The sequence below is a fragment of the Mesocricetus auratus genome, unplaced genomic scaffold, assembly GCF_017639785.1.
Source record: "Mesocricetus auratus isolate SY011 unplaced genomic scaffold, BCM_Maur_2.0 Super-Scaffold_100011, whole genome shotgun sequence".
NCBI lineage: Eukaryota > Metazoa > Chordata > Mammalia > Rodentia > Cricetidae > Mesocricetus > Mesocricetus auratus.
In genome coordinates this window covers 74,225,658-74,238,775 of record NW_024429195.1, presented here as the reverse complement: position 1 = coordinate 74,238,775, position 13,118 = coordinate 74,225,658, and the positions used below count along the sequence as shown (strand labels likewise).

General features: G+C 44.5%; 1 protein-coding gene across 2 annotated transcripts in view; it reads left to right on the top strand.

The window, feature by feature from the left end:
* The window catches only part of Ccdc38 (coiled-coil domain containing 38), a 53,206-nt gene that overhangs the window by 33,049 nt on the left and 7,039 nt on the right, over positions 1–13,118 (top strand). For both annotated transcript variants that reach the window (XM_040755041.1, XM_021225965.2), the window contains exons 11-13: positions 1,856–1,928; positions 8,493–8,644; positions 10,374–10,509. In XM_040755041.1, the coding sequence (XP_040610975.1) occupies positions 1,856–1,928; positions 8,493–8,644; positions 10,374–10,509 (361 nt within the window). The remainder of the gene's footprint in view (positions 1–1,855; positions 1,929–8,492; positions 8,645–10,373; positions 10,510–13,118) is intronic.

The following is a 13,118-nucleotide window of genomic DNA, read 5'->3' as shown; positions in this document are numbered from 1 at the left end:
ATTTTTAACCAGGATAGAGAGCTGTCTCAGAGGTTAAGAACACTAGCTGGTCTTCCAGAGGTTCTGAATTCAAGTCCCATCAACCACATGGTGGCTCACAACCATCTGTAATGAGATCTGGTGCCGTTTTCTGGCCTGCAGGCATACACGCAGGCAGAATACTATGTACATAATAAATATAATACATACATAAACTGTTTGAAAATAATGTTTTACATATGTGTTTGGCCTGCATGAACACTTCTTTGCCCCATGTGTGTGCAGGGTCCCTGAGGCCAGAAGAAAGCATTGGGTCCCCTTGCACCTGGAGCTGGAGACAGCTGTGAGCCGCCACCCTGTGGGTGCTCTGCAGAAGCACTAACTGCTGAGCCTTCTCTTTAGCTCCTTGTGCAGCGTTCTGTGTGAGGACAGTTCTTATTTCTCTGGATGAGTGCCTAGCATGCACAAGTGGGCTAGATGGCAGGGGTCTGTTCCCACAGTGTCTGCGCCATTTTACACTCCCCCCAGCAGTGCATATGACATGTAGTTTCTCAACAACTTGAGCCTTGGATCTAGCATGCATGCATGTGTGCATGCCTGTGCGCGCGGTGGTTCGTGTGTGTCTTCAGTGCCCATGGAGGTCAGAGGCGGGCAGTGGAGTCCTTGGCGCTGGAGTTACAGGCGATTGTGGGCTGCCTGATATGACCGCTAGGGAAGGAACCCAGGTTCCCTGAAGAGCAGCGAGTGCTCTTGGCTGCTGCGCTGTCCCTCCAGCCCCTGCCAACTGTGTTTTCACTATTCTGACCTCACTCTCCTCCCTGCTCTCATTTCTTTCTCTCCACTACAGCCTCCATCACCGACTACCTTCCCCTCTCCTTACTCCTGCTGGATTAAAACTCTAATGGTTTTCAGTTTATCTTTTATAAAAAAACCTTCTTCCAGAGCCAATTTCCAGGACACATCATTGTTTTTACCTACCCCCCGTGTGTGTGTGTGTGTGTGTGTGTGTGTGTGTGTGTGTGTGTGTGTGTGTGTGTTCCACAGCACACGTGTGAAGGTCAGAGGACAACTTCATGACTCAGTTCTCTTCCTCCCACCATGTGGGGTCTGAGGCTTGGTGGCAAGTGCTTTTACCCTCTGAGCCATCTTGTAGGTTCAACACCATTATTCTGTAAGGTCGTATCTTATCGTCTGCCTACATGATACTTCCTTATGTGATTAGAAACTTCTACAAAGCGCAAATCTCTGAAAGAGACGGAACATTCCGAAGGTGGTGGACAGTCTTGAGTGAGCACTAGGGCCCATATTCTGAAGTCGTGTGTTGACCCACTTTGGTACTGACAAAACAGACATGGCAAGATAGGTAGTCACATGTTTCTTTAGAGAAAGCAAGCTAAATTTTTGATGCTGCTAAAAAAAAAATCTGTTCTGTGGAGCTTGGCGCTTCTGTGTGGTCTTGTTGCATGTGTGACTCTGCCTGGGACTAAATACGGTTTTCTTTTGTACAGTTGTGGAATTGTGGGGTGAGCAGTCCCCTAAAAATAAGTAATCTGATTAAAAGAATCTGTAATAGGGGTTGGTGAGATGGCTCAATGGTTAGAGCAATGGCTGCCCTTGCAGAGGGTTCGATTCCCAGCAACCACATGTTGGCTCATAACTCCCTGTAACTTCCATCTCGGGGTATCTGGCCCCCTCTTGTGACGTCCACAGACACCAGACATGTACGTGATACATTGACATACATGCAGACAAAACACTCATACACATAAATAAAAATTAAATAAGAAAATTCTGTGATAGGATTCAAAGTCAATTTAAGAGCAAAGACAAACCTACTAATGGAAAACAACTCAGAAGTGATTTTTTTCTTTTACAGTCGGCCTGAAAGCATGACCTCAGACGACAGTCTGGAGTTCTTCATAGAGGATGAGCTGCTGGAGTTCGATCTGGTAACCAGACTGTGTCTCTTGATTCCAGCTGTATGTGGTCTCCATGTTCATTTCTTCTGAAATACCCTGTTCCAGACATATTACACATTTTCCGGAAGGAAATATGACTTGATGTTTTCAAACCCTGCCAGTTACCCACCGTTGTCACCAAGCATCTATGAGAAATATAAGAATCTATGCCAGCTCTTTTGAGAGTGAGGCAGGGGAACCACAGATTTCAGGCCAAAGAGGCTGGATGTGACAGAGCAGGCTTGCAATCCCAGCCCTTGGGAGGCAGAGGCAGGAGGCTTGGCAGCCCTGGGTTATCATCCATAAATGGCAAGTGGGAGGCCAGCCTACAAGAGTCATCTGACTCAATAAAACAAAACCAAAGCAACAACAAATCCCAAGCCAGCTGGGGCTACATAGTGAGCCCATGTCTCAGAAACAAAACACAAAGGAAATAATTTGGAGCAGATATAAAATCAAACTCGCCCTATAAAAACTCCAACTCTTCGATTGCTTAGTGTTTGTGTTGTGTGCGTATTTAAGGTTGCCTGTGTGTGAGCGCTTGTGTGCCTGTGCTTGTGGAGGCCAGAGTTTGTCCCGACCCTCGGGACACTCAACGTAGGTCTGGGGGACGCCTAGGAAAAAGATGAAGGACAAGAGATCCGAGGAAGGACGACAAGACAGGATTCCGATCAAGTCGACAAACTTGACTCATCCCAAAGGGATTTATTATATAGGGGAAGTGATGAGAAGGAATGGGGGGTGTTGACTGCAGCTGTAAAGAAGCTGGCAGGGCAAGAGGTCAGTGGGAGGGGTAGAGCATCCTGTGTTGCCTGGTAACCTGACAGCAGGGTCTGATCCTGTCTATCACAATTTATTGTCTTTGTTCAGGCCTACCAAGGGAGTCTCCATTAAGCTAATCTTTAACTGACGGATAAGCCGTAGGCCTGTTTCTTGGAATTTGCTTTATGTCAGAAGAGGCAGTGTTTCTGCAGTGTGGCCTGGAGTCACATCTTCTCTATGAGGACGTGATGATGCTATGGCTGGATTATGGCGGAGGACCCTGACAAGAGTTGATACTGGGGGTATTCCTTAATTACACTCTATTTACTGAGACAAGGTTCCTGGCTGAATCTGGTGCTCACTGATTTCAGCTACCTAGCCAGCTTGCCCTGGGAGACCCTCTGGCTCTGCCTCTTAATGACTATGATTACAAGGGACGAGGGTTTGAGAGGCTCAGGGGCTGCCATGCTCACCCATCTTTTTTTATTTTATTTAACTTTTTACACATGTTACTCCCACCTCCCTCTCCCTTCCCTCCATCCTCCTCCCCCGCCCTCCCAACCCCTCACTCCATCCCCTCTCTGCTCCCCAGGGAGGGTAAGGCCTTCCATAGGGGATTTTCAAAGTCTGTCATAATCATCCCAGGCAGGGCCTAGGCCCCTCCCCCATGTGTCCAGTCTGAGAGAGCCTCTTTCCATATGGAGTGGGCTCCTAAAGTCCATTTGTGTGCCAGGGATAAATACTGATCTATTTATCCAAGGCCCAATAGATTGCTGAGGCCTCCTCACTGACACCCAGGTTCAGGGGGTCTGGGTCAGTCCCATGTTGACCTCTTAGCCATCAGTCTGGGGTCCATGAGCTCCCCCTTGTTCAGCTCAGCTGCCTCTGTGGGTTTCACCAGCCAGGTCTTGACTCCTTTGCTCCTCACTCCTCTTTGCAACTGGGTTCTAGGAGTTCAGTTCGTTGTTTAGCTGTTGGTGTCTGCCTCTGCTTCCATCAACCACTGGATGAGGGTTTTAGGATGGCATATAAGGTAGTCATCAATCTCATTATCAGGGGAGGGCATTTAAGGTAGCCTCGATGCCAGTTGGTGTCATTCTTTTAGATCTCTGAAAAATCTCACTAGTGCCAGATCTCTTCTCAGACCTATAATGACTCCCTCTATTATGGTATCTCTCATCCTGTTCTCCTCTATTCTTACCCTAACTCAACCTTCTGCTCCCCCATGTCCTCCTCTCTTTCTCCCATCTCCCCCTCTCTTTCTTCCATCTCCCTCTCCCCTACCCTCTCCCCATGCTCCCAATCCCCTCAGGAGACCCTGTCCCATTCCCTTTCTCTGGGGTACCATGCATATCTCTCTTAGGGTCCTCCTTGTTTCCCAGACTCTCTGGCGGTAGGATTGAAGGCTGGCAATCCCCTGCTCCATGTCTAAAATCCATAAATGAGTGTGTACATACCATGTTTGTCTTTTTGTGACTGGGTTACGTCACTCAGGATGGTTTCTTCTAGTGCCATCCATTTGCCTGCAAATTTAAGATTCCATTTATTTTCACTGTGTAGTACTCCTTTGTGTAAATGTACCACATTTTGTCTATCCACTCTTCATTTGAGGGGCATCGAGGTTGCTTCCAGATTTTGGCTATTACAAATAATGCTGCTATGAACATAGTTGAGCAGATGTCCTTATTGTATGAATGTACATCTTTTGGGTATATGCCTAAGAGTGGAATTGCTGGATCTTGTGGTAGACTGATTTCCATTTTCCTGAGGAATCTCCATACCAATATCCAAAGTGTCTGTTCAAGTTGGCACTCCACCAGCAGTTGGAGGAGTGTTCCCCTTTCTCCACATCCTCTTCAGCATAAACTGTCATTAGTGTTTTTGGTTTTAGCTATTTTGACAGGAGTGAGATAGTATCTCAAAGTTGTTTGATTTGTATTTCCTTGATGGCTAAGGATGTTGAGCACTTTCTCAAGTGCTTATCAGCCATTTTAGACTCCTCTGTTGAGAATTCTCTATTTGGTTCTGTACCCCACTTTTTAATTGGGTTACTTGTGTTTTGGAGACTTGCTTCTTGAGTTCTTTGTAAATTTTGGAGATCAGCCCTCTGTCAGATATGGGGTTGGTGAATATCTTTTCCCATTATGTGGGCTGTCATTTTGTCTTGTTGACTGTGTCCTTTGTCTTGGAGAAGCTTCTCAGTTTCAGGAGGTCCCATTTATTGTTGATCTCAGTGTCTGTGCTACTGGTGTTATGTTCAGGAAGCAGTCTACTGTACTAATTCCTTCAAGGGTACTTCCCACTTTCTCTTCTAAGAGGTTCAGTGTGGCTGGATTGATGTTGAAGTCTTTGATCCATTTGGACTTAAGTTTTCTGCATGGTGATAGATATGGATCTATCTGTTGTCTTTTACATGCCAGCATCCAGTTATGCCAGAACCATTTGTTGAAGATGCGTTCTTTTTTCCATTGTATAGTTTTAGCTTTTTTGTCAAAGATTAGGTGTTCAAAGGTGTGTGGGTTAATATCAGGATCTTCAATCCGATTCCATTGCTCTACCTGTCTGTTTTTGTTCCAATACCAAACTGGTTTTCAGGACTATAGTTCTATAACAGAGCTTAAAGTCAGGGATGGTGATGCCTCCTGAAGTTCCTTTATTGTACAGGGTTGTTTTGGCTATCCTGGGTCTTTTGTTTTTCCATATAAAGTTGAGGATTATCCTTTCAAGGTCTGTGAAGAATTGTGCTGGGATTTTGCATTGAATCTATAGACTGCTTTTGGTAAGATTGCCATTTTACTATGTTGATCCTACCTATCCAAGAGTATGGGAGATCTTTCCATTTTCTGGTATCTTCTTTAATTTCTTTCTTTTAAGACTCAAAAGTTCTTGTGATACAGGTCTTTCACCTGTTTGGTTAGAGTTACCCCAAGATGATCATCTCACTAGATACTGAAAAAGCCTTTGACAACATCAACACCCTTTCATGATAAGGGTCTTGGAGAGATCAGGGATAACAGGAACATACCTAAACATAATAAAGGCAATATACAGCAAATCGACAGTCAGCATCAAACTAAATGGAGAGGTTGTCCACTCTGTGTCTGTTCAATATTGCACTTGAAGTTATTGCTAGAACAATAAGACAACAAAAGGAGATCAAGGGGGATACAAATTGGAAGGGAAGAAGTCAAACTTTCACTATTTGCAGATGATATGATAGTCTACGTAAGTGACCTGAAGAATTCTACCAGGGAACTCCTACAGCTGATAAACACCTTCAGCAAAGTGGCAGGATACAAAATTAACTAAAAAAAAAAATCAGTAGCTCTACTATATATAGGCAATAAAGGGACCGAGACAGAGATCAGAGAAACATCACCCTTTACAATAGCCACAAGCAACATTAGATATCTTGGGGTAGCTCACCCATCTTTTACATGTGTCCTTTACACTCTGGTTCTCATCCTTACACAGCTAGCACATTACCCACTGAGTTACCGTCCCAGCCCATGATCACTTTTTTTCATTTTATTGGGTAAGCAATAAATAATCCTCCCTCAAAATACCCCATTATTGCTGCAAAACTGACTGTGCACTTACCTCAATCTACATACAATCATGAAGGCTTGAAAGTGACTTTTTTAAAAGAAACAAAATGAGGGCTGGAGAGCTGGCTCTTCCAGAAGACCTGAGTTCAATTCCCAGCATCCACATAGTGGCTCCCAACCATCTATGGTGAGAGCTGGTGCTTTCTTGAGTCATGCAGGCATACGTGCAGCTAGAGAACTCATGTACATAAAATAAACAAATCTTACACCACCCATTTTTACACAGGGCATACCTTACCCGGGTCATCTTGCTTTTAAACCGTGTGCAAGCACATGGTTGTCCATCTTCCCATTTTTCAGTGTGCAATGCAGCAATGTTGGCCACACATCCCATAGTGAGGCAGATTCTACACCTTCATCCGGCAAACCTGAAGCACTGTGCCCGTCCAACACCCCTCCAACCTGCAGCCCCTGGCAACTGTCTTTCCACTTCCCATTTCTAAGAGACTGGCTATTTAAATATTTAAATAAGTGGGCTACACACTAGAGGTATTTGTGTGGGTGACTGGGTTCTTTCACTTACCCAAATGATCATCAAAGCTCATTTAAGCTGGGTAGGGGTGGTGGCGGCACATACCTTTAATCCCAGCACTCAGAAGATAGAGGCAGGTGGATCTCTGAGTTCAAAGTTATCCTAGTCTGCACATTGAGTCCAGGACAGCCAGAACTGTTGCACAGAGAAACCCTGTCTCAAAAAGCAAAAAAAAAAAAAACAAAAAACAAAACAAAAAAACACAAGACCTCATTTAAATGTTAGGGTAGGTAACAGTGCTGGGAAGGGGGCTCAGTAGGTACAGTGCTTGCCTTGGGAGCATGAGGACCTGGTCTCCAGCCCCAGAACCTATTACAAAAACAAAACCATCAGGCACGGCTGTGTGCTTATAACCTAACCCTTGGGAAGTAGAGATGGGCAGACCCTGGGGCTTGCTGGACAGTCAGCCTCCTACTTGGTGAGTTTCAGAACTGCAAAAGATTTGTCTCAAAAATAAAATTAAAGTGGGCATTGCCTAAGGAACCACACCTGAGGTCTTCTGCAGGCCCCAGCACACGTCTATACATACCTGTACACACGTGTTCATAACCACACAAACGTAGAAGAGACTTTCTCCTTTTTAAGGCTGAATATTGTTCCTTTGTGTGTGTGTGTGTGTGTGTGTGTATATATACATACATACATACATACATACATACATGCATACATACATTGCATTTCCTTATTCACCCACCTATGAATGTTGTTGCTGCTTTTGTGTCTTGGCTACTGTAAATAACACATTATGTTAATATATGTCACTTTGAAAATGCTTATTTAAAACAATATGTATTTTTAAAAATCCAGGGCATATCAAATAATTAGCATTGAGAGGAAATGGCCCTCCATCAGTTTCCCATCTTTCCTTCTCCCCCTTTCCTGCCCTCCCCTCCTCTTCTGCCCCACCCCCTTTTCCACTCCTAGTCCTCATCTCTCCCATGCCCCAAATCATCTTACAGTTGGCCCTCTCTCCCTGGGAACAAGGTGCAGCCCCCTTACAATTCTGTCTGCCTCCCTCACAGTCTCTTCAAGCACTCTAGTATGGATTCTGAACCTTTCCAAAAGCATTTGTGTGGTCCCCAGTGTAGGGGAGGGTGGGGACCCCACTGCAGACCATGTGATATCTGCAGAGGTAACATCTTTGGGGAAGAGGCCTAGTGGAAGGAAGCTAGGTCTTAGGGAGTGTGTTCTTGAAAGGGAATTGGGGCCCCTGATCTGTCTCTCTGTGTCTGTCTCTCTGGTTTTTGTTTGTTTGTTTGTTTTGTTTTTGAGACAGTATTTCTCTGCAGTTTTGGAGTCTGTCCCGGAACTCACTCTGTAGACCAGGCTGGCCTTGAACTCAGAGATCCCCGTCTCTGCCTCCCTAAGGCTGGGATTAAAGGTGTGCACCACTATTACCTGGCATCTTCCTCTCTCTTTACCTCGTGGCTACTGTGAACAGGCCTCCACCAAGTGACCCCAACGTACTGTGCCATCATACATCTACAATAGTCCCCTAGCAAAAAATAAGTGGTTCCTCTTTAAAAGGTGGTTTTCTCCAGGAGTTTGCTACATGTGTGGAGAGTGGATGGGTGTGGCAGCTCCATCCCTATATTGTTCAGACAGGTCACATGGGCATATCTGAGACATGTCTCTTCACTGTTGGTTGCTTAGATGCCGGAGATTTACTTCAAGGAGCCAGAAGAGTTGCTCCAGGTCCTCACAGAGCTGGAGGAACAGAATCTCACCTTGGTCCAGTATTCCCAAGATGTAGATGAGAATCTCGAAGATGTCAACAAAAGAGAAAAGTTTATCCAGGATAAGATGTGAGTGATTTCTCCTGTTCAACAGTTACTAACCAGAGGCCACATCCAACTCACTCAAGGTGTCTCTTCTCATGGTTCAGACTGGGATTTTAATTAAAAATGGTTTACATGCTGGACACAAAATAGATAGAACTTACATTTGTACAGAATAGACTGGCTTTCAGTGAATTTTCTTCCTGTTTCCTCTCACTTGCTGGAAGAGTTGAAAGGACACCCACTGCCTCCATTCCATCCAGGACAGCTGTCAGCTGGCTAGCTGTCCCTACCTAGATTGAGTGGTAATAAATTCAGTTTTCCTTGGGTGTGAATCTCAGCAAAATGACTCTGATTTAATACTATATCATCTTGTGTCTAGCAGCATTGCAGGTCTAGTATAGAAGAGATTAGATGAGTCACAGAGTCCCCTCCCCTAAAATTACAGCTTCGAGAAAGCTTCAGTTGTAGAGAATAAAGCTTTGATTCTATGTGTCTGCAAAATGTGTAGAATTGTTTGGCACAGTTTTCTGCATTAGAAGATGGAAAATCTTTTTTAAGCACTAGGTCAAATTACATTTAACTTCAAAACCAATTAATCTGCCCAGAAGGCAAGAAACCCCAAAATAATCAATGCTTCCTAGCAACCTCCCCCTTCCCCCGCATTGTGCCCTCTTGCCCTCCTGCCTGGCCCAGTGTGTGGTGGCCCAGTCACAATCCTCCCAACAAGGCAGGCATGTTTGGGAGGGAAAGGGATGAGCGTACAGTCTTTCTCTGGAAGAGTTTTTTTTTTATGTTCTATCTGCATGTACACCTTTATGCCAGAAGAGGGCATCAATCCCACCATGGATGGTTGAGAGCCACAATGTGGTTGCTGGGAACTGAACTCAAGTCCTCTGGAAGAGCAGCCAGTGCTCTTAACCACTGAGCCAGGTCTCCAGCCCGTGTCCTGGAGAATTTTTACCAGAATCTCAAGGCAAACTGGTCGGGCATTTCCATTTTCCCTCAAGCTGGAGCGATTCTGATGATTGAGCCAGACCTGGGGACACTCAACAAGCTCGAGAGGCACAGCCTGTGGCCCTGATGCTATCTACACTCTTTGTGTTTGGGGTCTTGAGGGGAACCACAATAGCAGACAAGGGAAGGAAACTTTCTCTGATGGACATTAAAGCCTGCATTAAAGCATTTCTTTGCCTAGTCGCATCATGAGTATAGACCTGAGGAAATGAGGCAGGGGATAAGGCAATTATAGAACAAACATGATGACTTGAGTTTGAATCCCAGAACCTGCATAAAGCCAGCTGCAGTAAGTCCAGTGCTCCCCAGAAGCTCGGGAGCCAGACAGCTTGGCATCTGCTTTGGTGAACAAGAGGACCATTGAGATGTTCAGTCGGTGAAGGTGCTGGCTGCCAAGCCCACGTTCAGTCCCTGGAATCCACATGGTAGCAGGAGAGAGCCGAGGCCTGCACGTTGTCTCTGACTTCCACATAGACCATAGCACTCACCCCCACCCCCGCTTGAGTAAAACACTTTTTAAACAAGGTGAAAAGTGAGGATTAACATCTGAGGTTGACCTCTTGACCTCCATGGCAAACACGGGCTAGGCTCCCTTTCACACATGCATGCTCTCCTACACACAGGCTCCCACTCACACATGCGTGTGCACTCCCCCCTTCCCCCTCTATTTCTCTCTCTCAAACGCATTCACACATGCGTGGCCTTGAGTTACAAAGGTCCCCTCCTCCTCTTGCTACAGAAAGGACAACATTGAGTTCCTGCTGGAGCACAAGCAGATCCTTAAGGCCAACTGTGAACGAGAGGAGGAAAAGGCTGCGGAATTGGAGCTGAGGTCCAGGCTCTTCAGTTTCGGAGAATTCAATTCAGATGCTCAGGTACGTTCTTGGCCTGTGGTAACTTTGTCTCCTGGTAATAATCTGGCCTCCCTGTGTACTGAGCACTTGATGGGGGAGTTACGGCAGTCCACAAACGTTGACAGGAATGGAAAACCAACTTGGAATTACTGTGCCAATATGAAAGAGTCAATTTCCTAGGTAGGAACCATTTATGTTGACTTTGGAGTTCCTGTGAAATGTTGCTATAGTTATTTCAAACTGCAATTTGTCAGTGTATATTTGTGTGAAGGAGTTCACTGCCTTTGACCATTTTGGTGGCAATTTAAGTAGATAGTAACAGTGAACACACAGTGAAACCATACACTTAACACTGAATGGGAAATGTGCCCAGCACTGAGCCTAGAAAATGTGCCAACTTCTTTGGGCCTAAAAAGATTGGCTCATTTCCCAGGACCTGTGACACATCCTAGCATCCTTATCTGTTGACAAGTTCATCTCTCCCAGCTGGATGCAAACCCCACCACACAGGGACTATCCTGTTAATGAGCTCAGTGTCCCCATAGTGTCAATGCTCAATAAATGTTTGTTGAATGAATGATCAGGGTAGTTTCCAGATCCACAAGAAACACCAACTACTACTGGTTTCATGGAAAGACACAAATGAAATAAGAATTCAAAGCTTCTATATGGGGCTAACACTGCATTTACGATCACGAACTTGAACTTTTTAGGGAGAGGTATACTTGGGGAATAGGCTGCATTAGAAAACAAGTAACTATCCTCCCCTACCTCCAGTTACTCAAAGTGAAAGTGTTCATGGCTGGTAGGCACGCATGTCCTAAGGTATGACAGCACACGTCTTAGCAGCTATGGCAGGAAGCGATCCTAACAGTTCAGTTGTTTTTACTTTTAACCAACCTTTTCTTTTTTTACTGTGATACAATACACATAAAAGTTACCATCTAACCATTCTGAGTATGCAACTTGATGGCATTAAGTGCATTCATGTAGCATAACTGTTACCACAGTCTGTTTCCATCTCCATCATTTAAGCATAAGCTTCAGTATCTTAGCCATTTTTTGATGCACAATGTGGTGATACTGAATACATTCACACTGTTCTGCAACCAGTCCTGAGAATGCCTTTCATCCTGTACAAAAGCAGCTTACCCCATCCTCTCACCGCCCACATCTGCTTTTTGTCTCTGAATGTGACTCTCTCGGCAGTTCATGGAAGTGGGTATGTACAATACCTGTCTTTTGCCTAGAGCTCATGTTACAAAGCCCAATGTTCTTCGGACTCATCCAAACATGGCTGAATAATATTCCATCTTATGTCTTGAAAAACCAAAAGCAATTTTTTTGCCATCTTATGTACCATACCATTTACCTACTGGCAGACACTTAGGTTGTTTCTATCCTTCAATTCTGAAATAATTCTGAAGTTGACTACCCTGCACAGTAAAAGATAAATTATTTGTGATACCTAATGGTATCCACCCCTCAGCCAAATCCCTCTAGTCTCAGGGTAGGGAACTATGAGAAAAAGACATCGTCAACATTTTGAAACACTGAGTCAACTAAAAGAAGGGAGACTCTAGTTGGGAAAGGCCCAGGGCTCAATGCCCAGGTGGTAAGGAAACTGAGAATTGGTTTGAAAATTCTTTTTTTTTTTTGGTTTTTCGAGACAGGGTTTCTCTGTAGCTTTGGAGGCTGTCCTGGAACTAGCTCTTTTTTTTTTTTTTTTAATTTTTTTTAAGATTTATTTATTACATGTACAGTGTTCTGCCTACATGCCAGAAGAGGGCACCAGATTGAACTGTAGATGGTTGTGAGCCACCATGTGGTTGCTGGGAATTGAACTCAGGACCCTTGGAAGTGCAGTCAGTGCTCTTAACCTCTGAGCCATCTCTCCAGCCCCTGGAACTAGCTCTTGTAGACCAGGCTGGTCTCAAACTCACAAAGATCCGCCTGCCTCTGCCTCCCAAGTGCTGGGATTAATGAAAATTCCTTAAGATTATCCGAAAAAAAACGGTTGCAAGAGTAAAATTGGCATTCATGCACAATCTGCAGGTACACTCTGGAGCATAGGCTAGTAATTCATAGTTTTCAAAAAAAAATATGGAGTATGGTATAGAAGGCGAGGGGAAACTGAAAACTCAGAAGTGGGTTTGGTTTTGTTTGTTTTGAGACAGGGTCTCATAATCTAACACTGGCCTCAAACCATGTAGCTGAGGATGGCCGTGAGCTTCTCCTCCTACACTTCCTCTTGAGGCCACCCTACCCAGCTTGACAAAGTTCTTGGGTGCTTCTCATGCATGCACTGGACTAAACCCCTGGATCCACGAATGAGGTATTATATTCTTAGAGTTTTCCAGTTTCCTCCAATCCTTCCAATCTTAACATATACAAACATAGGCCTTTATGAAGAAACACCCATCATTCCTAATTTAAGTACCCCCCCAGATTTATTGAGGACAATATAGCACACCTAATTGTGGTATCCATAAATAATTAGGGACTTCAAACCTATAACAATGGGTATTTTTTTCTTTCAGAACTTCCACTCCTTAACAAATGTACTCAATTCTTTAAAAAATTTTTCTGACTCAGTATTTTTTTTTTTTTTTTTTTTTTTGGTTTTTCGA